We start from the raw sequence: 27,110 nt of genomic DNA, 5'->3' as shown, positions 1-27,110 counted from the left end.
CCTAAAGACATATATGTGTCAGTTTTGAGATTTCGTCAAATGCCGTTGCCATGGTAACAAAATGGTCGCCGTGAAACACGGTTTTCTCATAACTCCAGTTAACATGGTCCAAACGGCCCAGAACTTCACAGGTTTGATAACGATGCAGCCCTCAACACATCTAGGCATATTATGGGGTGTCAAATGCCGTTGCCATGGCGACAGATCACTCGCCATCAAACACAATGTTTATGATACTGCTGTAAATCCCATGTACGTTGTCCGATCGGCCTGAAACTTTCCACGTTTGCCAACGTTCGAGTCCTCGAGACACCTAGACACACACCTCGACGTGCGGACAACAGCCTGCGGAGCGTCGAAGACCCGCTCAACGCTGCTTGCAGCTTTAATTGTTATTATTATTATTATTATTAGGCGCCGCTTTCCACCTTCTTCTCCAGTAGGACTCAGATGAGGGTGTACTCTTATGTGTGGCTGTGAACATTTTTTTTTATTATGAAGGGCAGACCATCTATTTGTATTTATTTTTTTGTTTTTTTTAGAAAGGGGCAGGTCATATAAGATTTTATTCTTCTCCCTGCTCCTTTTCGCTCAATGGTGTGTAGAGACATGTTTTGTTGGCAATTATTGTACATTTGGCTATGCGTACCATGAGCGGGACAAATAAAAATGAAATGAAATATCCCAACCAATCAGCTACTGTGGTGACTTGCACAGTGGAGCTTATCATGTTTGTTAGATAATGGGCCCTGCAGTCCCGCCACTTTGGATCAACAGGGACAGTGAGGGGGCTTAAAGTCTCTTGATACAATCTTGGCCCCCATTCCCTGTTCAATAAAGCACTATAAACAAGATTGGATAACACTGTGGTCATCATCTAGAAGTTAATAATGAAAAATAATCAAACTGAGTTCTTAGAAGTCCATTCAAACACATTCGACAGCTGTAGTAGATACTGTATCAGGTCACCATTGTCTTTAAATGCTTTCACACCTCAGGGGCAGATACGCCATGATTGTATCACAATATCATAGCTAATCACATCTCTGATGTTTAGATCTAACTTTGAAAAGGGTGATGTTAGTTTCCCCTTTTTATGTGTGCATACAGCACACAAAAACAAACAGGTTTTGGACCAAACTTCTTCACAAAGACAGAAAAAAACATTTATGTACATAGAAGATTTGGATATAAAAAGAGATTCAAGTAGAAACACAACACATATTCTGTAGTACCACCAAGGTACAAGACAGCATATGATACTTTATGAAGACTCCTGTACTTTTACTTAAGTAGGATTTTGAACACAGGAAATAATTGCTCATATTACTCATTAAAAAAAGTATCTTTGCATTGATGTTTGATACTTTTAATCACAGTAACTCAAGGATCTGAGTACTATAACTACACAAACCATCGTAATTTAATTATTTATTTACTTTTTGTTCAATGGCAACTTTCTTTGGACATGCAGCTATCTGCAGTATTGTGATGGCTCATTTTTCTCCTTGACCTTTTTGAATATTTGAACACAAGCTTTCCCTACCTTTCCTTAGCAAAGAGTTTTCAATTGTTTAGGATTAAGACTAAAGATTTAAGAAATACTTTATAAATCCACAAGGGGAAATTACATTTGTCCCAACCCTGACCCTTTTCACTCTGTTGTTATTGACATGACATCACACACATACTTTAACCACACTCTATTCATGTTTTGGTAGCCAAGTGCATATACTGGTATGATAATTATATTCTGATTCTGATTCTGATAACTGTTTGTTTTAAAAAAAAAAATCACATGACTGAATGTTAACCAGGGTTTTCAGTCATTAACACTTTGGTTTAAAGCATCATACTCATTCTAGGCAAGGCAAGGCAAGGCAAGTTTATTTATATAGCACCTTTCAACACAAGGTAATTCAAAGTGCTTTACAAAAATGGAAGACATTTTAAAAATGGCATTTAAAATCAGTCATTAAAAAGGAAAGATAATAAAATAAACATTAAAAGAAAAAAAATACATGGATAAAAGTTAAAAGTTACAGTGCAGTTTAAGATGTGAATAGTTCAATTAAAAGCAGCGGCAAAAAGAAAAGTCTTCAGCCTGGATTTAAAAGTAGTAAGAGTTGCAGCGGACCTGCAGGTTTCTGGGAGTTTGTTCCAGATATTTGGAGCATAATAACTGAATGCTGCTTTACCATGTTTAGTTCTGACTCTGGGGACTGAAAGCTGACCAGTCCCTGAAGACCTGAGGGTTCTGGATGGTTCATAATTTAGCAGTAGGTCAGACATGTATTTTGGGCCTAAACCATTCAAAGCTTTATAAACCAGCAACAATATTTTGAAATCTATTCTTTGACACACAGGAAGCCAGTGTAAAGACTTCAGAACAGGAGTGATGTGATCCACTTTCTTAGTGTTAGTGAGGACTCGAGCAGCGGCGTTCTGAATTAGCTGCAGCTTTCTAATAGATTTTTTAGTGAGGCCTGTAAAGACACCATTGCAGTAGTCGAGTCTACTGAAGATAAAAGCATGGACAAGTTTTTCCAAATCCTGCTGTGACATTAGTCCTTTAATCCTAGATATGTTCTTTAGGTGATAGTAGGCTGATTTAGTAACTGTTTTAATGTGACTGTTGAAACTCAGGTCAGAGTCCATGACTACACCTAGATTTCTGGCTTTATCTGTTGTTTTGAACATTGCAGACTGAAGCTCAGCGCTAACTTTTATACGTTCTGCCTTGGCTCCAAAAACCATTACCTCAGTTTTATCTTTGTTTAATTGGAGAAAGTTCTGACACATCCAGTCATTGATTTGTTCAATGCACTTACTCAGTGTTTGAATTGGAGCATAATCTCCTGGTGAAATTGTTACGTAAATTTGTGTGTCATCCGCATAGCTATGGTAACTTATTTTGTTGTTTTTCATTATCTGAGCCAGTGGTAGCATGTAGATGTTAAAGAGAAGAGGCCCCAAGATGGAGCCTTGAGGTACCCCACATGTCATATTTGTCAACTCAGATGTGTATTTACCTATAGAAATAAAGTTTTTTCTGTCCTTTAAGTAGGACTCAAACCAATTTAGAACTGTTGCCGAAAGTCCCACCCAGTTTTCTAGTCGGTCTAGTAATATGTTGTGGTCAACAGTGTCAAATGCAGCACTGAGATCTAATAATACTAACACTGAAGTTCTGCCACTGTCTGTGTTTAAGTGGATGTCATTGAAGACCTTTACAAGAGCAGTCTCAGTGCTGTGGTTTGGACGAAATCCTGACTGGAACACATCCAAACAGTTATTTAAATGCAAGAAGTTACTCAACTGTTGAAATACTACTTTTTCAATGATTTTACCTAGAAATGGCAGGTTTGATATTGGCCTGTAATTGTTCATTACTGAGGCATCTAGATTATTCTTTTTTAAGAGCGGTTTAATGACTGCTGTTTTCAGGGCCTCTGGAAAAATACCTGAGTGAAGAGATGTGTTTACTATATGAAGTAGATCTGAGGCCATGCAAGGAAAAACATCTTTGAAAAATCCTGTTGGAATAATATCAAGGCAGCAGGAGGAGGATTTCAGAAGTTGAATAATGTCCTCTAAGTTTTTACCATTAATCTGATGGAATTGTGTCATGGTGTTTGAATTGATATTAGGTGGACATAGGGACAAAACATTTGCTGTACCTGATGTAGAGGCACTGACTGCTTGTCTAATTTTCTGAATTTTGTCAGTGAAGAAGGAGGCAAAATCATTGCACGCCCTGGTGGATAGAAATTCAGAGGCTACTGACACTGGGGGGTTAGTTAGTCTGTCGACGGTAGCAAACAAGGCACGTGCGTTGTTTTTGTTTTTGGTAATGATGTCAGAGAAGAAAGACTGTCGTGCGTTTTTCAATTCCAAATTATAAAGGCCAAGTCTCTCTTTATAGATTTCAAAGTGAACCTGGAGATTTGTTTTTCGCCACCTACGTTCAGCTTTTCGACACTCTCTTTTTTCTGTTCTCACGGTCATGGCCTTTCTCCATGGAGATATTTTCTTGCTAATCACTTCCTTTACCTTAGTTGGAGCAATGGTATCTATAACATTTTTAATTGTTGAATTAAAATGATCTACTAGCTCATTTACTGAGATGTTAGCAGGGGCAAGTGTGGATGAGAAATTATGAGTAAACATTTCCCTAGTATTTTCAGTTAAATATCGCTTTGTGGTTACCTCTTTCTGAACATTTTTGTGAACAGAAATAGAGCTCTCAAAGAAAACACAGGAATGATCAGAGAGTGCAACATCAGTCACCACAACCTTTGAGATATTCAGACCCTTTGAGATAATTAAGTCCAGAGTGTGCCCCTTATTGTGCGTGGGCTCCGCCACATGCTGAGTCAGTCCATAGTTATCAAGAACACAAAACAGTTCTTTAGCCCCTCTGTCCTGGGGGTTGTCAACATGGATGTTAAAATCACCAACAATGACTAAACGGTCAAAGTCAATACACACTATAGACAGCAGTTCAGTAAAATCATCAAAAAAGCTTGCACAGTATTTGGGTGGTCTATAGATATTTAGGAACAGAGCTCGAGAGGAGCATTTCAGCTGAAGGGCCACATATTCAAAAGAAGCAAAGTCCCCATAAGATGTCTTCCTGCATTGAATGGAATCATTGAACAAAATAGCAACTCCACCCCCTTTCTTATGCATTCTTTCCTGACTCATAAAACTAAAGTTGGGAGGGGTTGATTCGATAAGAACAGCTGCACTGTTATTTTGTTCAATCCAAGTTTCCGTTAAAAACATAAAATCGAGATTGTGCTCAGTGATAAAATCATTGATTAAAAATGTTTTTCCTGCCAAAGACCTGACATTTAATAAAGCTAGTTTAAGTTTGTTAAATACACTATCAGTACAAAAAATTGTGACAAGCTGTGGCTGACATGGAATCACTGCTAAATTTGATAACCTCACACAAACGTTTGAGCACTTCCTGTTTCTAAGCTGATTTACCGCTCTTAATCTATTACCTATCAACACAGATATCGGCAAAGCTACTGGCAGGCAGGGCCCCGGCATGTGCTGGAAAGAGTTGAGAGTGCCATATGCCCTTGAGCCTGGACCCAGCACATATCAGTAAAAGTTTGTTGCGTTTTGTACACACACATCCTTATCAGGCTTCGGAGACTGCAGATGCTTTCTTGAAGGGATGGGAGGTGGTTGACATAGGCACAGTGATGAAGACGGGGGAGATGGTGCGCGTCTCTGCTTCGGTGATTTTGGTGGGCGTCGTTGAGGGGCGGGGGTAAAGGACATGCTGCCAACCCTGCATCTCGCCTTCATGCGGTCATCGAACTCCAGGGGGGAGGGCGAGGGTGAGCGGAGAGTAGAGAGAGCTGGGAGATGAATGAAGAGTATCCTCCAAGGCGTTGACAGGGGGGGGTGACGGGCAGTGGAGACTCCTCCATTTGTGTCATAGGTCTCCCATAATCAGAACATTCCTCAGGCGGGTGCAGTGATACTTCTTCAGGGTTTTCTGCGCAATGTGTTGTGTCTTTCTCCTGTTTTGATTCCTCTTGCCGCTTGTCCTTGGCAGAGGGAACAGATTGCTGACGCAGGCAGTTGAATATGTTAGAGATAAACAATTTCACTCCTGACTTGTTCAGGCAAACTCCATCTGCCTTAAAAAGATGTCTGCGATCCCAGAAAAAGTTAAAATTGTCAATAAAATGGACAGAATGGTCAGTGCAGGCAGCTGAAAGCCACATGTTCAATGCAAACAGTCTGCTGAATCTCTCCACTCCTCTTCTGACTGGCGGTAGAGGGCCACTGATGAACACCTCCGCATTTAGAGAGCTGACAGTTTCCAACAGACATTTAAAGTCTTCTTTCAGCGCTTCTGACTGTTGTTTCACAACATCATTTGTTCCAATATGTAGTACCACATTCTTCACAGTCGGATGTTCAGCCCCAATATGCAGGATCTTCTCAGCCAAGAACAATTAGCTAATTCTAAACAACTTTTTAAACTATTTATTGGAAGCTGTGGGGAATTAAAGCAGAAGACATGAGCGGAGAAGTATTTTGCGTTGGCTCTTTCCTGAACTTCAGTTTTTGGTGCTCCCATATCAACTGCTGAACTGGATGGTTAACTTTCTGCTGAGAAACATTTGACCTTTGTTATAACAAAATAAACAATCCATGGAATCACACGGCTAAAAATCGATAGTTCTCTTGCAGCTGCTGTGTTGCAATAATCAGATACACTTACACAAGATACAGAATTGTTGGGACACTAACACCCATACCATACATGTCAATCTGAATTAAAAGCTTGAAATAACACAAGATAAAGATTACACAAGATGATAAGTGAAAAACAAGTTAAGGTTTAGCAGCCGAAAGAAGTGAAACTTACTTACAGAACTTTGTGTTCCAAACCAGAAGTCATCATGCCAATGGCAATGATCTTGTTTTTGACTGATTCAACATGATGTTTTGTGTCAGAGAACAACAAACATGACATGGTTCTGTTACACGTTGGTAGCTTAAATACAAATACAAAATATTTGAGATTATGCAAGGGAAGGCCATGTGGCAAGACCAACCAGAGGCCTGTACTACGAAGCTGGATTTTCGCTTAGCCGGCTAAATTCAGGGAAATCTCGGGCTTTCCGGTCCTACGACGCTGGTTCTCTTTTTAGCAGGCTAGATTTCCATGGTAACTTATGCTGAGCGGCAAACCTGCTCCGGAGCAGGTTAGGTGGCAGGCTAAGAGATCAACTCAGTGAAAGCACTGCCTGCTGACCAATCAGAGCTCCGTGTGCGGAGTTTAAAGCGATCAATTCATATGACAGGAGGAGAAAGGAAATACAGTTTAAACTGCCGTTGCAGGAAAGACGACCGGCCAAAATCAACTGACTGTGTGAACGTGAAAATTAATAGAATATCCCCTCCCATCTTCAGAGCAATCTGACTATTATAACATTAGCGTTAAGAAAGCTTACTTAAATATCTGCCACGACATAAGTAACCGGATCAGAGTAACATTAAGTACAGGCACTGTGAGTGCAGACGTAGATGTGTCCCATTATCATTCATATCATATCACATCATAATGTATCATATATTTCCTTATTTGAGTCAGCTTCTTGAGCCGTATCTGGCCGTGCAACACTCACAGTGTCACATACTGTATGCAGAAGTATTATTTTAAGCAACACATTAAATTGACGAAACACTCGAGTCAAATTCTCCTAATTAAAGTCAGATCCACTCGTGTCTTGGACGGGGCAGTGATTTCATAAACCTGTTAATGTACGCATTCAAACACTTTTTCTTTTACCAGCTGTATTCACCTTGCAGGTGCAGCTATGTGGCTTTTATCCTGGGTAAAGTGTTTAAGTCATGGATGTTTAAAATTTAACTTCCTCATATTTGACTAATATTAAAGTTCACTTTTCATTCAGGAAGTATGACGCTGCGCTGTCAGTACGCTTCTCCGTGTTTGAGATTGGTCGAATGCTCCAAATACCACCCCTTTCATGTGAACGCGCACCTAACTAGATAGGACACGGCGGCTTGAGCGATCCACTTGATATCCAGCGTCGTAGTACAGTTTAGCGCCAGCGCGTATGTTTTGGATTACGCCAACCGGCTAACTCCAACATATCCAGGTTAAGTTGAACCAGCTTCGTAGTACAGGCCTCTCGTCTCACCAGAATGCGTGACTCCACCACGACTCCTTAACACCGCAGTGCGTGGTGGAGTCACGAACTTTGCTACATTTACGTGTCTGCACCACGCAAACAACCCCAATGTAAAGTGAATGAGGCTCCTTTGTCCTTAACCCTAGCCCTGAACAGCTCTACGCCAATTATGGGATGTCATCATATGCCGTTGCCATGGTGACAGATCCCTCGCCATGAAACACAGTGTTGTCATAACTCGATGGAAAATGGTCCAAACTGCACCAGACTTCAGATGACAGTTAATGGTCCGGCCCTCAACACATCAATATGACAATAGTGAGTTTTCCTCAAAAGCTGTTGCCATGTGTGCTAACCGTCAAGCCCTCGACACACATATATGTGTCAGTTTTGAGATTTCGTCAAATGTCGTTGCTATGGTAACAACATGGTCGCCGTGAAACACGGTTTTCTCATAACTCCAGTTAACATGCTCCAAACGGCCCAGAACTTCACAGGTTTGATAACGATGCAGCCCTCAACACATCTAGGCATATTATGGGGTGTCATCAAATGCCGTTGCCATGGCGACAGATCACTCGCCATCAAACACAATGTTTATGATACTGCTGTAAATCCCATGTACGTTGTCCGATCGGCCTGAAACTTTCCACGTTTGCCAACGTTCGAGTCCTCGAGACACCTAGACACACACCTCGACGTGCGGACAACAGCCTGCGGAGCGTCGAAGACCCGCTCAACGCTGCTTGCAGCTTTAATTGTAATTTAATTTATTAGTTTCACACTTTGAGTCAGTCAAAACTGTAGCCTTATCTTACTACTGCTACATTTTAATGTCCCTTCAGGGATGTTTCTGAAGTGAAAGAAAATAGACTTCAGTTACTTAAGTAAAATGGAAATTAATCAAACGAGACACCAATCAACACCCATATCAAAGTCATTTTGAACAATGTTCTCCAAAGAAAAAGGATGCATTTGAAGACAACATATTTCTTATTTGATTAAATTCCCTTTCAGGAAAATATGCTCACTTTTTAACTGAAGGTGGCTGTTTGAAAAGTTGTACATACAGTTCAAAAAGAATATTGAAATGTGCATATTTTTAAAAGTCATGAGCTTCAGTTTCTGCTGCATAGCATGAGTGGGTGGCTGCGGATCGAGGGGTATTTTTACAGCTAGTGATGACTCGATAACAGGGGTCACTGCGCATTGAGTCATGTAACTACATGTAGTACAAATACTGTGCTCTTTACCTCACAGCAAAATACCATTAACATTGATCAGAAAATGTACATTTTAAACGCATTTACAGCTGATTTACTCGCATTCTTTCAGAAGGAAGAAAATATCAATAAAAAACGATCGGTACAATAGTAATTAATTGTGTTCAGTGCTTCAGAAGTGCAGTTTATTTATTTGGCAGCAGATTGTCTCCGGATTCAGACGACTTTGTTGATAACCGAGCCCAATTGGTCTATCTGGCACTCCACCACGTCTCCTTTCTGTAAGGAAAAAACAGTTAAAACCATGTTACAGACTATACAGAGTGCTTTAACTCTGCATCATAGAATAAACACATTTCATGTAGCCACTAAGTTATTTGGTTAAAGTGAGTAACACAGCTAAAGATACAAATATGTGCCTTCTTGTAGAACATTTATTTTTAATCTCAGTTTCCCACAGTAAATCACCTTGAGAAAGATGGGTGGCTTTCTGAACACACCCACGCCTGGAGGAGTGCCGGTCAGGAAAACATCGCCCGGAGTCAAGGTCACAAATCTGAGAGGAGAAGAAGAAGAAAGGAAGTGGAGTTTCAGATTCAGGAGCAGGAATGGGGATGACTTGCTGTTCACTGTGGAGAGTTTGCCATGTGGAGTAGGTACACACATTTAAATCTGCTAATGGCATGCAAAACAATAACTTCCCAGTGTAGCCTTGTGAATACAGAGATCCAGTGATTGGTGCTGTGGGCGGCCATTATTACAGAACAACAGGCCCTGTCACCAGTAAGTGAGGCGAGGAGGGAGAGGCCAAGCATCTGAGATCTGAGCGCAGGTATTCAGGGTGCTGCAGGGCTAAAAGGGTGCGTGAGTCTTTGTTGAAGCATGTTTTAATTTTCTGCCTCAAGTCCATAAAGAGGAAAGGCACTTTGCTCACACAGTGCTCCTTCTTAATAAATTAATTTCAAACATGATCTGATATGCATAATTTCTCAAAGAGAAACTTTGCATTCAGCTAGTAAAGCAGAAAAATGTATAAGGCCTGAATAAATGATGTCTCATCTGTATTAAAGGTCTCCTCCTTTATACTATTTGTAGGCATATTCTATAGTTCTCATACAGTATATAAAAAACATGTCCCTAAAGTGTTTTGCTCAAAATACCAAACAGATCACCCGTTCTAGCAATGCCTCATACCCCTCTATTTCAGCCCTGTTAGAGAAGTGCTGATTCCGTGTCCGTAGCTTTGAAAATAAAAATAAAAAGCTTATGCAGGAGAATTCTACCCAGATACTCAGCTAAACGCTGCCGTGATTACATGCCATATCATGTTCCAAACTGCATCAAGGATTATTTCTGAAACAGTATGGCGCTCAAATGCTTATTTTCTCACAGGTTTACCACAAGGTAAGTTCCTTTTTTTATTTCCTGCTTTTTTACACATGCTCTCTCCAGTACAGCGTTAGCTCTGAGTGTTAGCGATGCTTGCTAATGTAAACAAAGACCATATTATGTCCAAAACACGTCGCGCATTGTTTCTGATAGGGCCGTGGGCGTAAAGCCAGCCCACATTTCCGATATTACGTCATATCGGACGCAAATCTGGATCAGCTCCGTTGAACCACCGTTTTTAGAGATTTGGGTACGGAGGAAAAGAGAGAGGGTTGTATTTTCTGACACTTTGTGAGTTCCCTGACACACCGGGGAAAACATACTTATGTATAAAAGACATCAAAAAGTGCATTTTTTGCATAATAGGGGACCTTTGAGATAAAACATGCAAAAAGACGACATCACATGATCAGCAGAATGAACAGAGGACTCACTTTGAGACCCAGGCGACCAGCGCCTCCGTCCTGAAGATCATCTGATCCGTGTTGCTGCTCTGCACCGTGTCTCCGTTCACCAGGCAGCGCACCCCCAGACTGTGGGGGTCTGCGAGGAATGACACAAAAAAAACAGCATCTTAATATATATGTTATTTTCCTGTTTGACACTTAGAACTCAACTGAAGGAAACTCAGTTATATTAAATTAAAAAAGGCACATTTTGTTGCATCAAAACTAGGACTTGAATAGGTATTAATAAAAGCTCCTGAATATCTTTTATATTTTACAAACTAAAGCTAACACGGATGACGGAATTATATTTTTTCACAGAAAACACTCACCAATGCTACCGTGTCAATTTTAGAGAAAGAACTTTGAGTAGGTCATTACATATTATGCTAAATAAAGATCATTTATTACACTAATATTACCCATTGGCTGTCTTTCATTCTTTGACTAGTGTGCTGTGAAAAGGGTGTCAAAATTCAAATTAAACCTAATAGTAGCCATTATAATTTTAACAAACTAAGTGGGATCAACTCTGGTATTAGTAGCGAAAAATATTTGTATACATTCAGAAGAGCTGCGAGTAATCCTATAGAATCAAACTGATTAGTTTGTCTTTCTTTATCTCATTAAATAAAACACGGCCTTTGTCAAGTCCCTTAAATATCTCTTTAATTTGCAGATACAGTTCTATACACAGAGCGAAGAAAAAACGATGTGAAATATTATAATGATTTTGTATTACAGGGACAGTAATGGTGTAAGCCATCATGTTGAGCCTGAATATTCATATTCTGGACTTAATCTGACATTTTATGTACTCTAGATTGATATCACCACATAAAGATGCTATAAAGATAACACACATTAATCAGGAATGTTTTCAAACCAAATAAATCCATTCTGACTTTTATGAACTATTATCATAATTGCATGATTGCCCCATCTGCCTCCCTCTCAGCTGACGTTCTCTTTCACTCTCACCTTTCACAGCGTCAGTGGTCACCAATGCCGGGCCAAGAGGACAGAAGCTGTCAAACGTTTTTCCCAGCAGCCACTGCTTCCCGTTGCGCTTCATCTGCCAGTCTCGTGCGCTGACGTCGTTGGCCACCGTGAAGCCGGCCACGTAAGAGAGAGCGTCTTCCTCCTGAGCGAGAAGCAAGAGGCGTCAACAGATGCTTCACCACCAATCATAAGATGATGATGATGAGACTTTTACCTTGATGTGTTTTCCTCTTCGTCCAATCACAAAGGCCAGCTCCACCTCCCAGTCCACCTCCTGCAGTCCCAAACATCCATCAAATAAAGTTATAAGTAAAGTATATTTGTGCATTGAAAATTATATGGATATTAAAATTGCCTCCATATGCTGCTTAGACAGCTCTAATAAGTTCAAACGTAATATCCTGAATAATTAGATTTTTAAAAGACATTCATAACCACACATCATCTTCTGTCAATATAAACAAGATGTTGATTTGGTCTCCATGAACTTCAAAAGTGCTACCCCAAAAAAGCATGTACCAACTATACATTTAAATTGGTATGGACTTTTCAAAAACTACATGAAGAGACATTCATACAGTACATGTATTCATCTCTATCTATAATATCCTACAAAAGAAGAGAGGTTAGTCTTGACCCATAAGCTTCATAAAGTCTATGATTCTAAGACAAGAAATAAGCTAAATTGTTCAAGATGGGCAAAATGAGTCATCCATCTCCTGTGGATAGTTTTGATTGCTTATGCTTCTCTTCGCACTGCACAATTACTCAAATTGAATTCATCTGCTTGTTAAAATGTTAAGAATTGTAATTACTTTTGACTTTTTCCAACTGAATCTGAATGTTCAGCCAAGTGCAAAATCTCTGGTTCAGTCCCACTTGAATTACATAAAGAAACTTTTTTAAATTAAGAAACACAACTCAACATAAATATTTGGAATCCAATTCATTCATGCCTCTATACATAACGCTTTGATTATTGCAACGCCTTGTTCAACTGCCTCAACAAATCTTCTCTAGCTCAACTGCAGCTTTGCAGAAACACAGATCACACATAACACCGGTTCAGCTTCTCTGCTCTCTAGTATTGATTTTAAAAGAGTCTTTGAGCCCTCTGACCACAGCGAGGAGCAGAAGGCTGAAAACTAAATGTCCCTGAAACATCCTTCCTAAAAAACGAACCAATACACATCTTTAGAAAGCAACGTCAAAGGCATTTGTCTGACTTTGTCTATCTTATCTTAGTTGTAGTCCCCTGTGTATCTTTAATCTCTTCCCTTTCTTTTTTCTTGTTGTAAAACACATAAATAACCTTTTTTTTGTTCAGAAGTGACATACAACTAACGTTTCCCACCTGGCTCTCCGGGGGCAGGATGATGTCGTCGTACGGCCCGGTGATGGCGCTGGGAAATTTGCTGAAGATGATTGGTTCTTTGGGGATGGGGGCGTCCTGCTCCAGGCAGTGGTCCCGGTAGTTCATGCCCACACACACCACCTTCTCCGGGGCCAACACAGGAGACAACAGCCGGATGTCTGACCGCTGCAACACACACTGACCCGAGGACAAGGCTCTGAGGAAGAGGAGGAGGAAGAAGGTGGGAGGAGAAGTGAGAACACAATGATGTGAACGTTTATGGCAGAGTATGACAACGATGTTGAGGCAGATTAAGTTGTAGGAAACAGACGCTAATTCAACAAATCCATTTAGGAACACGATGTTTTTTCTCCACAAGATGATGGTTTTAATGATTTAGGAGAGATGATTTATCAAGAAGATGAATTGTTAATTAAGGGAGGAACAAGATGGTGATTTGAGAAGAGGACAATTTAGTTGATTGAGCAAGATGGTGATTTACCATCTGTGTTTTACAATGAGTGTAATTTATGAAGAGGGTTTAACAAGGATATGTTCAACATACAAAAAGCTGACAATTTATGAAGAGAAGATAAAAGATGGAAATGATTAAGCAAGAAGGATGTTGATTTGAGAGATCTATTCAGGAAAGAAACATGCACATTTAAGAAGATTAAGGTAACCTGGAAGATTTATTGAGAAGATGTTTAGGAGGAAGAGGGATGTGATAATTAGGGAAGATAATTATGACTGATGTTCAATCATGACGAAGAAGACGGCAATTTATGAGCAAATGTACATGGAAACAGGAAAGATATGTGTTGAGACTGGATGTCTGATACCTCTGTGCACACTGCAGACCCTCGTCTCCCAGCTCCAGCAGCTCTCTCATGGTGGAGGGCATGGAGGGGTCAAAGGCCTTCAGGTCCACCACGCCGAGCCCCCCGTCCCCCTGCTCCACCCCCACTCTGATGCTTCCCTCCTCACCATGGCGATGAAACTGCACTAGACGCATCCCTACGCCGCTCAAGCCTCGCCTCTGAGGGTGTGATGTTTGTTTCCTGTGAGAAATTAAACTCCTGAAGATGCTAAAAGAGCGAAGAGGAAGTCTCATCTGTGGACGATACAGGAGGGAGAAGTGATTAGGAGAGGAGGAGGAAAATGTCAGAGAAAAGAAAATACAGCAAATTAGATTAATTTCTCTGAAGGGGTCTTATAGGCTTACATAAATTATGTATTGCCCTTTAATGTCAATTCACAACATGTCAAGTGCCATACAATAGTGGACACCAGCACGTTTTCAGAAATTGTAAAGTTGATGCTGGGTGTTGTCACATAGAGCTATGCAACTGATTTCTACGCTTTGGCATTTTCCTTTGATAACACAAACAATGTAGTTTATGTTTTAGTTTGGTGGATTTGTTGTCCACAGCTGACAGTACATTTGTGTGCAAATGTGTATGATGGAATTAGACAAACTTAGCTTCATGTTTCGGCATAGCTGAGTTGCATATCAAAACAAAATTGAGATTGTTCGTTAGAAGAAAAGTTGATTCCAATTATTCAGCTCAAATGTTTTGAATTTGGATAATAATTGTGCGGTCATTAAATGCTGGCCCAGACTACAGTTCAGTCTACCCATGGGTGTATTTACTTATCCTCTTAGATGTATGTGTTAGTAGTTTACCCATTTACTACTCACTAGCTGTGGACTTACACAATCTCCATGTCCTTATGAAACACATTGGGGTTAGTTTAGACAAAAGCGGCTGAAAAGCTGAATATAATGCAAAAACGAAAGGTTGGACACACAACTTTTGTATGTTCCCTAGAAAATTAAAACGAACTTATCAAATTTCCAGGCTCAAAAAGATTTCTTCTGAGCTTCTCTGAAATAAACTTTACAAAAGAAAAGTTTAAAATTGTAAGAAACTCATAGTGTCCTGAGCTATACTAGCTACACAAACTAGATTTTCGGTTTGAAGCTGACAGGATTTGTACTTGACCTAATTTGTCAGCATATCTGCAACAATGCACACTTATCAGAGCCGGCTATCAATTAATAATAACGCTGTTAATCATAACGAGGACCATAAAGGCATGAACAGCTGCACCGAGAGTAACTTCTGCCTACCTGCAGCTCGAACAGAAGCTTGGCAATATGATTTTTAAACCTGAGATCAAATGTAATTTAAGGAGGAGTGTGACACTGTTATCTGCCACTGAATAACCAGGTCAGGTGGTGCTTCGTACTTGCCCTTTGTACTGTCTTGCCTCCCCGGTTCTGCACAGAAAACACTTTTTTAAACTACTTCCGGTTATTGCTTTCATGAGGTCAGTCCTGTAAGGACGCGATATGGATACTCAACGGAAGCTAACGGCAGAGTGTAGCAGTCATATTTGTAATATGCTGTAAATAAATAAATTATGTGTTGGTTTTAAAATCTTCTGAATGGCGCTTTTGTTGAATAAACTCTGGAAACTACAATTCCCTACTCTATCCTTTATTGCGCCTTCATGTGCAATGGGAACTTTCAAATGTTCACACAACCACCGCAATTACAATAAATATGTGCAGTTTTGTGGACCAACAAACAACATTGAATTAGCGTATCTTTGCTAGAATACACTTGAGGTACTTCATCTGGGTCCTTAAGAAACTACTGACTATTTAAACACACGAAAGGTAGCATTTTACGACTCAGATCGTTGGGATTACGAGCTCCGGAAAGCCCGCGAAGGCAGCAGGGTGCATTTTAACGGATCATGTGACCAACCGGAGAGACAGAAGGGAAGGAGCCGTTGTCGCCGGCTATCAGCTGTCTCTTTCACCCTGAAGAGACCAGAGTGGAAGGATTAAAATGTGCACCAGGTGAGATTACATCAGATTTTATTTTAACTTGACCTGCCTGATGCTTGATAGGCTTTAGATGTTTTCTAACGTGCAGCTTTGTGCATGAAAACTCGGTGAAAACCCTGAGAGGGTATTGTTTGGTAGTTGTGTTTTATGTCGTCATTTATTCAACTGGATTTATTTAATCATTACATTTTAAGGTTGGTGAATTAATGTATCTGTGCTGTGGTGCTTCATTTGTGGATTCACTCGCAGAGCAATGTATATAATCTGATCCTCTCATGTTGCAGTAGATCTGCTTATTTATGGGTTCAGTTTACACTAGACGGGCCCACACAGGCTTTTTGTCATTTTCTCTTTTTCTGCTGATTTTCACTTTCAGCTTGAATTGACTTCCTTTGCGCAATTGTCACATGATACCAAACATCTCTGGCCATGTTTTTTTTTTTAAACGGACTTATTAACGTGTTCACATCATTATCATACACAAACTGTGGACAATGCCCCTCATGATGTGCGTGCTAAGTACACCGTTTTGATTGGGGAAGAACAAATGATCCTGTCACCAGTGTTGGACAAAGTACACACAGATCCTTTAACTTAAGAAGCAGTTATACCACAGGTTAGAAATACATTGTTATCATTCATTCAAATGTTTACTAAGAGTTGGCAGAAAATATATGAAAAGCAAATATATTTTATTAGAGGATTACATTTACTGATGCATTAATGTGTTCATCCCTTTAATGTTCCAGCTGTTAAAGAGGGAGAAAGGTTGATTACTCTAGATTTAGCTGGGTTACTTATAATAACCATACCAATTTATATTAAATCTGAATCTGCAAAATACCCTGTAATTCCAGCTCTAGAAAAAGATAGATAAATGTAGTGGAGTAGAATAATAAAGTAGCATTAAAAACAAAAGTAACTCAAAATGCTACTTAAATAAATGTAATTAGTCACATTCCTCCACTGCCTGTCCCACTCTTTTAAAAGCTGAAGCGGATCTCAAAGGTCTACATGTTTCCACACTTTGACCCTCTCCGTTATCGTTAACCTGCATTATAGAAACCGATTTGAGACACTTATTGCATCACTCTGTCTGAGCTATCTCAACTTTTGCTGACAGTGCTCCTACAAGAAGAGGAAATAACTTTTCTTTGCATGTTTCTCTGTGCAGCGTCCAGCCCATTGAATGGACCTCCGACCTCAAAAACCAGAAGTGAGTAATAAGATGCTGCACTTCCTCCTAATGCCATGGAGTTGGTAGGTTGTTTTTAATTCATTCTTACAGGTTTGTTAGATGATGTTGTTTTCTTTGTTCTTAGTTTTGATGGCATCGTGTTGGTGACCCAGAGCCATGACCCGCTGCCATCCGAGCTCGAGTTCCTGAAGGCACCGCTGCAGGACTACAGCTCTGTAAGTCCATGTATTATCTCACCTGAGCCTCCTTTGGAGCTATCATATCTGGAATCAATTGACATGACAATACATTCTTATGTAGGACTGAAAAACATTCTTATGTAGGACGATTTTGGGACTTTAAATTAGCAAAATGTCTTCATGATATTAACAAATCTTAATAAAATGTAATACTGCAAATATTTTTAACCATCTTATAAACAATGAAGACTGCTTCATTCATTTCAAAGGGTCATCTTTTACTGATACTGTGAACAAAATTGATTATAAGAATAAGATGGTGAAGCTTTATTTTGTCTTGCATTGTTTTGATTGTAAAGTCTAACAAGATGTGGGTTAATACGTTCTTATTAAGTGTTGCTGCTTCAGGTGTAGTGTGTGACACTTTCCTCTTCTGCTCCTCCTCTAGGTGGACAGTAGTTTGGGGCAGGAGGTGGTCATCCTGAAGGTGCCTGGTCTCCCTGGTAACCGCCTGGTCTTTGCCTCCACCGGCCCTTTGAACCGTGACTATGACGACGTGCGGCGCTTCAGTGATGCAGCCTGCAACGGCATCAAGAGGTCAGTTGATGGAAGATTATTTCCCCCTGTTAGTGTGTCATATTCCAGATTCACTTCCAGGTTTCTTTACTTGTCTCACTCACCTGTGTGTCCTCTCAGGGCCTTGAAGGCCGGCATGCAGCGCCCCCTGCTAGTCTGCCCCCCCCACAAGGACTACAAGAACAGCAGCATGGTGGCTGCACTCGGAGCACTTCAGGCTCTCTACATGGTGAGAAAATAACTCCTGCTCATACAGAGCTGACAGAGAGGCTCCGTTTCTATGATTCGACTACAAGTGTAGTGATTTTAAAGTAGTCGTTAAGGTTGCTTTGTCTTCAGCTACTACAACTGAAATATACATACTCTTTTCCACTTTTTAAGTATTTGTATTTTAGTGTTGAGCACACTGGTGCTGTAACAAAATAATCTGTAATACACCAAATCTATTTGGTGTACTGTATTACACATTTCATTTTAATAAAAAACATATATATATTTTTTTTTTCGACTGCAATGCTAAACACCTCATCTTTTACTTATCATTATGATGCAGATTTAAATCCCACCAAATCCACCTAAATACTAGATCTGGAAAGGCAAATATATGCATGGTAGAAATACTCTATTGTTCTCATCTTTCCCCCCCACAGCCCCTGGAAGTGAGGGAGTGGAATGTGAAAGCGAGCGACCACAAGGTGTGTGTCCTGGGTCTGTGGGCAGCCCAGGAGGCTCATGGGAAGAGGCTGGTGGAGCTGGCTGACGCCCTGGAGAGTGGCAGGTGGGTCACACGCTTCAGTCCCTGTTAAAGTGGCTCATGTTGTGATGTTCCCTGGTTCACCAGCAGCTCTCTGTCCCCCCTCAGACTGGCCTGTCGGGACATCGGTGGCTCTGACCCTGAACGCATGGCCGCTCCTCGCGCCGCTGAATATGTCCAGGAACTCTTCAAGGACAGCCCTGTGAAGGTAGCAGGAAACATTATGTCCTGATTCTCTTGTTTTTTTATCAAGAGGTTTTTATCACTGTTGACTTTATCATAACACTGTCACAAGCCTGTCAAACGCTTTCTTTACTCAAGTACCTTTTTCAGCAGCTCTCCTTTATCACTGGCTCCATTTAGGCTTTCGTCTCGCCTACACATAACATTCATGCCTCTTTCATATATGTACACATTTTATTCAGCAAGGTATTAACAGTCCTGTTGCATGAACGCTGTTGTCACGCGAGCAGAACACGCTCTGGACACAGAAAATCAGGAAAAATGTGTAGAAACAATTTTAAATCGCAGACCAGGACAATTTTGTGGGAGTTTGGTTCTTCTTTAATGTAAAGCAAGTTTTTGTAAACAATGTTTTTGTAATCTCCAGGTGGAAGTGGTGAGCAGCGTGAAGGTGCTGGAGAAAGAGTACCCCTGTCTGGCTGCAGTCAACCGCTGTGCCGACAGTACGAGAACTTAATCTGTTTTGATCACTTATTGAAATGATTTTAGCTATTCCCACACCTATTCATGGCTTCTCCTCCTACAGGTGTCCCTCGTCACAAGGGCAGAGTGATCAAGCTGCAGTACTGCGGAGAGGGGCCGATCCAGACAACGCTCATGTTGGTGGGAAAGGTGAGAGGAGACTGCCCGGCTGCTGCATGTGAACCGCTTTAACATACAAAAAAGGTTATTTATTAATAGAAACAAAGAAGTGTCCCTTAAAACATTGTACATTTAACATGATACATTTGATATGATGGTAAGTTGTCTTCATGTCATCAGCAAGGCTTTATTTAACACATTTTTGACATTTCATCTACTAAACAATTATGAATGATAAATTCAGCAAACATAACAAGCTTTAGTTGCAGCACTTCTTTCAAGCTAATCAGGGAGAAATGTATTGAAGGAACATTGGGTTTGTTTAAGTATTGTCAGAAATGTAGCATGTATTCTATCTGTGTGACCGACTGCTTAAAAATGACTGGCGGTTTTTTCCAGGGTATCACCTACGACACAGGCGGAGCCGACATCAAGGCCGGGGGCTTCATGGCCGGGATGCACAGGGACAAGTGTGGAGCTGCTGCTGTGGCCGGCTTCTTCCAGGTAAACAAACCCACCCCCTCACCTCTCTGCCGCTGAATATTAAACTTTCGGAGAGGTCTGCACCTCACGACTTGAACTAAAAATCAACATGGGGGGACGAATATCACAATGCTCTCAGTCAAGATGAACAAAAAGCATCTGAGGTGAAAAGAGATTAATTTTAAGAGACAGAGATTAAACATGGATGGTGAAACTTGGAAATGTAATGCCTCTGCTGTAAGTTTGGAGCTATCCTTCTTTCCTAACCCACTCCTGCTCTCTAGATTTTAGCCAAGCTGAAGCCAAAACACCTGAAGGTCATCGGCTCCATGGCCATGGTCAGGAACAGTGTCGGTTCAGGTCAGTTTTATCCACTTTTTTCCCATTGTGCATGTTGCTGTATGCATTTCTATGAGTAGGATCTGTGTGACATCGTCTTTGTGTGTCTGTGTGTTTCCTCAGACTGCTATGTGGCCGATGAGCTGGTGGTCTCCCGTGCGGGCCGCAGAGTGCGAGTGGGAAACACTGATGCTGAGGGACGCATGGTGATGGTGGACCTGCTCTGTGAGATGAAGGAGAAGGTCACTGCACCCCTTTTTAATACAGTATTTGTAAATCTTAAACTCCTTTTTTGGTCTTCTCACTCTGAATTGTGTGTCTGCAGGCAGCTACTGAGAAGTGTCCTCAGCTGTTTACCATCGCTACTCTCACCGGTCACGCCATCAGAGCCATGGGACCCGATTACTCTGTGAGTCCTGCTGAAATACTGCCACAAACTGAGATGAGATTACTAACTCTGGATGAAAAGACGTTAAAGATTGAGATATTAATCATTTGTTTCCGTTTAGATCATCATGGATAACGGGCCAGCCCATCGCAACAAAAACGCTGCTCAGTGGCAGAAAGGTGAGAGAACTTTAGGAAGAATTTAACTGTGAAAGTTCATTTTTGACATGAGGAACAGTTTTTAGGTTTTTCCAAGGACTTTGAGCTGCTTATCATGACCATCATCAGCAAACAGGTAATAATGTGACCTCAGGTATAAAACACATATGGCAACCTGCTGATGAAGACTTTGAAATGCAGCTGAAAACTCCAGAAAAAAGCTAGCACAGATTGTTTTGTCAAACTATACGGATAACCTTACCTAAAGGTAATTAAATGCACTCTTTGCCTTGAGCAAATTGAGAGTTTAGCAAAAAAACTAAATAATAATTTAATCAATTTATTGTTTGTTGATTGTAAGCAAATTAATAAAGATGTATTTGTATAAATGACAGTGATTTAAAGGATCATCAACTATGTATTACTTATTCCCAAATACAAATAGTCAATGCGTTTCTTTGTTAAATATCATTATAAAATGAATGGGTTTTTGGTCAAACCCTGTTAAGACATATAGGCTGTTCTTAGGTATTATATATTCATCATGACTTGCAATGCCATGGACTGTGCAGCAGATGCAGCCATGTGGATTGTATTAAATACTTATTTATACAATAAATGATTTCCAGCACAACTGCTTCATATCTTTGATGCTTCAGAGAGCTTTATTTCCTCCATCACAACAAACACCTGTTCTCCCTCCTCCCTCATGCAGCTGGAGAGGCGCTGGGCGATGTGTTCGAGGTGTCCACCATCAGACGAGAGGACTACGAGTTCCACAAGGGAAAGTCTGAGTATGAGGACATTCTGCAGTGCAACAACCTGCCGTCCTCCGCTACACCTCGCGGACATCAGACCCCTGCAGCTTTCCTCATCATGGCCTCTGGGCTCGACAAGGTACTCACACTTTGTCATAATAATAATATAACTCTAAGTATGAAGAATTTAATGTAATTAACTTGTATGATAACTTATATTCCAGCACGGTGTGGACTCTAAGGCCCCTCTGCCGTACTCCCACGTTGACATCGCCGGGTCCAGCGGTCCTTTCCCAGGGGTCCCAACAGGATCCCCCATCCTCGCCATGGCAACCCACTACATCCTCTCTGATAGTCTCTAAACGGATACACCAGGAACATAAAGATCTTCTGCACTCTATGCCAACACACATTTGGAACCGTCCAAATGAAAAATGAAATCCCTGCCACAACACATATTGCAAATAGTGCAATGTTTCTGTCTGACATTCCTTACAATGTGTTCACTCTGATAACTTTTTTCTGCAAGAATATTCTTCACTCCCTTTCTAAGATCTTGTGAAGTTTGTACTGTCTACATCAAGTCTCAATGACCCTGGCCTAAATCAACATGCGTAAATATACTCAGGGGTTAAATGGCAGTATTAAAATACTATCCTTTTTATTCGTGTCTGTATGTGTGCGACAAACAGGGGTTGTGTGGGATGCTGTGTGTCAGTGAAACCAATCACTTCTAAATGATTAATAAAACAACATTTGAAATTAAAATGTTCTCTGTCTTCTTTCTATATAGTTAGTAGTTGCGCATGTTTGCATAACATGCATAAGATTCCTCAGAATCAGGGGAGGAGTATAAGAAGCAGACATACTATGCCATACTTAAGGTATTGGCATATTATTCAGCAAGGTATTTTATTTTGAACTGCTTGGCAGAAGGAAGAAAGTCCTGTAGTTGTTGAAGTTGTAAAATGGTTTGGAACAGAATATTCGCTAATGTATTTGGGGTAAAAAAAAAATTACAACCATGTGTTTAAGATATTGGTTTGGGGTTGCAACGTGGCACATTTTTTATTTAAAACAAAAACTAGGGGGTAATGGAGAATAATAATAGTCAGCCACACACAGTCCATTATCCTCGCAATATAATAAGTTACATTTTGTCGGATAAATAGAATCAATGTTTGTTATTTGGACATTTGCCTGCTGTTATTTTAGCAAAAGGGTCAAAGCAAACTCGGAAAGTTCTTTAAATTGACTTTTGACTCCCTGACTTGAATAAAGTTGTTTTTTTTGTCGTTATGTCTGAATACATCCATGGTATCTGCTCTTTACAGAATTGTCCTCTCCAACATGGCGGACAGCAGTGCCCACCACTGATGTTCGCGGTTGTGACGTACCAACAACGGACACGGAAATGACGCAAAAACGCCGAGTCATTATATACTGACGTTAGCGCGCGCTTACAGCTCAAACCTTCCTCTGCAGTGAGAGTGGTGTCTGCGTGCTGCACTTTTGCCAGCTCACAACACAAAGACTGAACTTCTTAAGGAGTTTCTTGCTCTCACACTCGGTGATAACTCAATTTGCCAGCCTCCACACTGCCGGAGTAACGCGAGTAATCTCTTAGTTTGAATCTACGCAGACTTAAAACTCCAAAGCAACCATGTTTGAGGCTCGCCTGGTGCAGGGATCCATCCTGAAGAAGGTGCTGGAGGCTCTGAAGGACCTGATCACAGAGGCCTGCTGGGATGTCAGCTCGTCCGGCATCTCCCTGCAGAGCATGGATTCCTCTCACGTCTCGCTGGTGCAGCTCACCCTGCGGCACGACGGCTTTGACTCGTACCGCTGCGACAGAAACCTCGCCATGGGAGTCAACCTCAGCAGGTGCAGCACACTTTAAAGCTCATTTAGGCCAGAAAACATTCAAGTGGTACATCTGTTGCGTTGTTTAGGATGTTGGCTCGCATATAAATGATGCATTTGCTGACTCATGTCACACTAGTTTGACAAGTCGAGTTGCTGAAGTTTGGCGCTGTTTGAATTCATTAAGAACAACAGAGGTTTGGTTTGTGTGCTCGTTTTTAATGCTCCTCACAAACTTCTAGCGTCGCACACTTTGAAACCCGTCGCTTTAGTTTCTTTTATTAGCATAAATGAACTGTCTATTATCTGAAGCTTACAAAGATGGTGGCCATCTTGGCGGAATATTGCCCGGGCATGTCTCTACTAGAGTGTAAAGTTAACTCTTCACTCTCTGTGTTAAAATCGTGAAGTTTGTGCCTGAACTATTTACAAATAGCCCGATTGGCTTAACAATACTTTTCATTTTGGGTGTTCAATAACTTTACATTTGGTGCAGTGCAGGCGACAGCTGCATTGTCATTTATGTCGCGACGTCATTTGAGCGCCAAATTTTCCGTGTGGAGGGATGGCGGGAATTGTTTTCAACCCGGGAACTTTCACTTCCGTTTCACTGCCACCCCGCTTTTAGTCACTGAGCTTTTTATTACAGTTTCCCATTATTTACATAAAGAAACATATGAAATACAGATGTTAAATCTGTTTCCACATGTCAAGATTATTATAGGCACACACGTTGTTCATTTATTGTTGTTTATTTTCAAGCTTTTTAATATGTAATTGTATAGGTATTTGGTTTGCCAAAAACACTTCAGATATCAGTTAAGATATCAACTTTTAAATTGGAGGTTTTACATGTATTATGTTCAATCACAATTAAGTAATTGGGAAGTAACTGACTGATTTATTGATGATGATATATCATACAATTGCTTATCAGCCCAAAACCTTAACAAATAAACCCTCAGAAAATGTATTGTAATAGAAATTCATACACACACTTAAAGTTGAAACTTTTTTTTATTTGAAATTGGATGTTTTCTAGTTTGTAACAGTTTTGGCTTTTTTCTCTCCCGTACAGTATGTCAAAAATCCTGAAGTGCGCAGGAAACGAAGACATCATCACCCTCAGAGCAGAAGACAATGCAGACACACTCGCACTCGTGTTTGAGACAATCAGTAAGTTATTGGCTTTAAAGCAGAATCAAAGCAACTTGACAACATTTTCTTATCAGGATCAAATTGTTTATTTACCTCTTTTCTCTTCACTCTTGCAGACCAGGAGAAGGTCTCAGATTATGAGATGAAGTTGATGGATCTGGATGTGGAGCAGCTTGGTATTCCAGTAAGTAATTTTCGTCATGTCCTTTTCTTTAATCGCTTTAATTTCATCCAGTGTTCCTAACCTTTCTGTCTGTGTCTCTCCCTTCAGGAGCAGGAGTACAGCTGTGTGGTGAAGATGCCCTCCGGGGAGTTTGCCCGTATCTGCCGTGACTTGTCCCAGATTGGTGACGCCGTCATGATCTCCTGCGCCAAGGACGGAGTCAAGTTCTCCGCCTCTGGAGAGCTGGGCACTGGAAACGTCAAACTGTCCCAGACCAGCAACGTAGACAAAGAGGACGAGGCCGTGAGTAATAATTATAATAACAATATTGATAGTTGTTTAATATATGTATTAATAATCTACAGTGTAGCCAGAACAAGTATCTGTTGTTAAACATCATTGGCATTTAATTTGTTTGAGTTTTCAGTAATCTAGCATGACGAGTATCTTTTGGTTTTATGCTGAGCAACTACTACAATAAATGTCTTTGAAAAACTGTGGGGACAGTTTTTCTTTTTCTAACATTGATGGTCCAACTATACAATTAATAAGTAGTTTAATTTGATATTATGGTCAAACAATAGTTGCAGCCCAACTGTTAATGGTTAGGTATCACATCTCCAATCAGATTACTTGTATGTGCAAATAGAAAGACTATGATAGTTTTGCCAGTTCTGCAAATGTATGTTTCATATTTTTTCATTATTAACAAATTGAAAAATATATATCGTTATACAAAAACAAGATATTTTAAGAAGTCACCTTGAGCTAGTTTAAAATAGTTTATTTGCTGCCCGTTTGTACTGTAACTGTTGTGATGGCAATATGTTAAATTGGACATCTTTTCTTACTTTCCGTTTGCAGGTCACCATTGAGATGAATGAACCCGTCCAGTTGATCTTTGCCCTCAACTACCTGAACTTCTTCACCAAGGCAACGCCTCTGTCCAAGACCGTCACCCTCAGCATGTCCGCTGATATCCCCCTCGGTAAGTCCTTCTTTTCAGTGTTCAGAGTTAAACTCTGCGTTTGGATTTTAAAGATGTGACCGGAACTGAAACTGTAGTGGCTCAACTTTTTGTGTTGTCTTTCTACAGTGGTGGAGTACAAGATTGCTGATATGGGACACGTCAAATACTACTTGGCACCCAAGATCGATGAAGAAGCTTCCTAAGTTGTTCAATACCGGCCAAAAAGGGATAATAGAGGAACGCAGGCGACTGGGACTTGTTCTGAGTGATCTAAGGGCTGAAGTGATCACATGGTGGTCGATGATCTCTCTGAGGTCTATGAGATTCACAGCAGTGTAGCTGTCGGCTGCATGAATGATGCTTCAGTGCTTTGACTCTGTTCAAAGCAGCTGGCTGTGATACAGACAGACCTGATGTATATTCCAACACTTCACTTCAACTTTTGTGTGTCTCTTTTTGCCCAGTTTGGAAAAGCAGATTTCAACTATCCCATTCCTTCTTGTAGATAATGCATTTGTAAATACTTCCTGTGGTTTCGTCAGTCAACCCCAAATGTTTTTTGTATTCATTGACTCAATCCAAAATAAATAAAATGATTCAAATTGTTTCCAATATTATTTTTGTGCAAAACTTTTGGACATATGCTGTGCCTACAGGTCTTCAAAGGGATTCGGTTTGACCTCATCAAAGTTTGTTAAAAGTCCAGTCATGATTTTGAGTATTTTTAACCATCTTTCTGCGCTCTGTTGGACTCCTTTTGATCATAAGAAACCCCATAATCACTCTAATGATGACCCTTTCACTGAACATTAATACTTTACTCTAACTCTTAGGTCTATCGGTGTAAGGCTTCATTCTGGGTAAAACAAAATTCTGTTTGTACTTTCCTTGATCTTGAGTGCAATCCAAAACCGTCCCGGTATGGAAATTCATGTTTTGTATTTATTACATTAAAAAGTATTTACTAGGATGGTGGTTGTGGAGCTTAATGAACTGAAACATGGAAATTAATCCTACTTTTGGCACAACTTCTTTACTTGGCTGTGGCTAAAATAATATACTGAAGGCACCGCTTGATTCTGCTTTTTTACTAAAAAATTCTATGATTTTATCTGAGCCTGAAACTTCCATTTGAATAAAGCGATCAAAGCCGTTCAGAGTGTAAATGTACCTAGAGGAATTTAACTTGTAGACATCTGTGCTTAAAAAGCACTTTTAAGTTAAGAACAATTTCCAAAATATGGTACCGGAGTTGATCTCTGCCGCAGGAACCATGTGTTGCCACTGGGTGGTGCTCTTTTTCTACTTTTTCTTTTTGTTGTGAAATATAGAA

General features: G+C 40.4%; 3 protein-coding genes across 5 annotated transcripts; 2 read left to right on the top strand and 1 right to left on the bottom strand.

Annotated features, from left to right (window-relative positions):
- Positions 1 to 9,068: 9,068 nt before the first annotated feature.
- On the bottom strand, positions 9,069 to 15,564 carry fahd2a (fumarylacetoacetate hydrolase domain containing 2A). 3 transcript variants are annotated; one of them, XM_034117551.1, is made up of 8 exons: positions 15,363 to 15,564; positions 13,948 to 14,219; positions 13,106 to 13,322; positions 11,966 to 12,025; positions 11,731 to 11,893; positions 10,738 to 10,846; positions 9,383 to 9,470; positions 9,069 to 9,193 (listed from the first exon to the last, which is right to left on the bottom strand). In XM_034117551.1, exons 2-8 carry the CDS (start codon positions 14,217 to 14,219, stop codon positions 9,131 to 9,133), a joined length of 972 nt encoding a protein of 323 aa, XP_033973442.1. In that variant the 5' UTR covers positions 15,363 to 15,564; the 3' UTR covers positions 9,069 to 9,130. The 3 variants fall into 3 exon arrangements, with proteins under 3 accessions (XP_033973442.1, XP_033973443.1, XP_033973441.1); XM_034117552.1 differs by having other exon boundaries at positions 15,380 to 15,436; XM_034117550.1 differs by lacking the exon at positions 15,363 to 15,564 and adding an exon at positions 15,240 to 15,352.
- Positions 15,565 to 15,833: 269 nt separating this feature from the next.
- Positions 15,834 to 22,391, top strand: zgc:152830 (uncharacterized protein LOC767682 homolog). The gene is made up of 16 exons (XM_034118370.1): positions 15,834 to 15,977; positions 17,140 to 17,181; positions 17,288 to 17,378; positions 17,791 to 17,939; positions 18,039 to 18,147; positions 18,569 to 18,696; positions 18,781 to 18,880; positions 19,283 to 19,358; positions 19,442 to 19,527; positions 19,897 to 20,001; positions 20,265 to 20,340; positions 20,443 to 20,561; positions 20,645 to 20,728; positions 20,829 to 20,886; positions 21,581 to 21,762; positions 21,848 to 22,391. The coding sequence occupies exons 1-16, from the start codon at positions 15,967 to 15,969 to the stop codon at positions 21,983 to 21,985; spliced, it is 1,554 nt and encodes a 517-aa protein (XP_033974261.1). The 5' UTR covers positions 15,834 to 15,966; the 3' UTR covers positions 21,986 to 22,391.
- A 688-nt stretch (positions 22,392 to 23,079) lies between these two features.
- Positions 23,080 to 26,384, top strand: pcna (proliferating cell nuclear antigen). Its single transcript, XM_034118175.1, has 6 exons — positions 23,080 to 23,507; positions 24,565 to 24,662; positions 24,761 to 24,828; positions 24,916 to 25,110; positions 25,672 to 25,795; positions 25,904 to 26,384. The coding sequence occupies exons 1-6, from the start codon at positions 23,287 to 23,289 to the stop codon at positions 25,978 to 25,980; spliced, it is 783 nt and encodes a 260-aa protein (XP_033974066.1). The 5' UTR covers positions 23,080 to 23,286; the 3' UTR covers positions 25,981 to 26,384.
- Positions 26,385 to 27,110: the final 726 nt, after the last annotated feature.

This window comes from Trematomus bernacchii, unplaced genomic scaffold (genome assembly GCF_902827165.1).
Source record: "Trematomus bernacchii unplaced genomic scaffold, fTreBer1.1, whole genome shotgun sequence".
In the NCBI taxonomy this organism is placed as follows: domain Eukaryota; kingdom Metazoa; phylum Chordata; class Actinopteri; order Perciformes; family Nototheniidae; genus Trematomus; species Trematomus bernacchii.
Note: the sequence above shows the minus strand (reverse complement) of the source record. Positions and strands in the feature narration are given on the sequence as shown.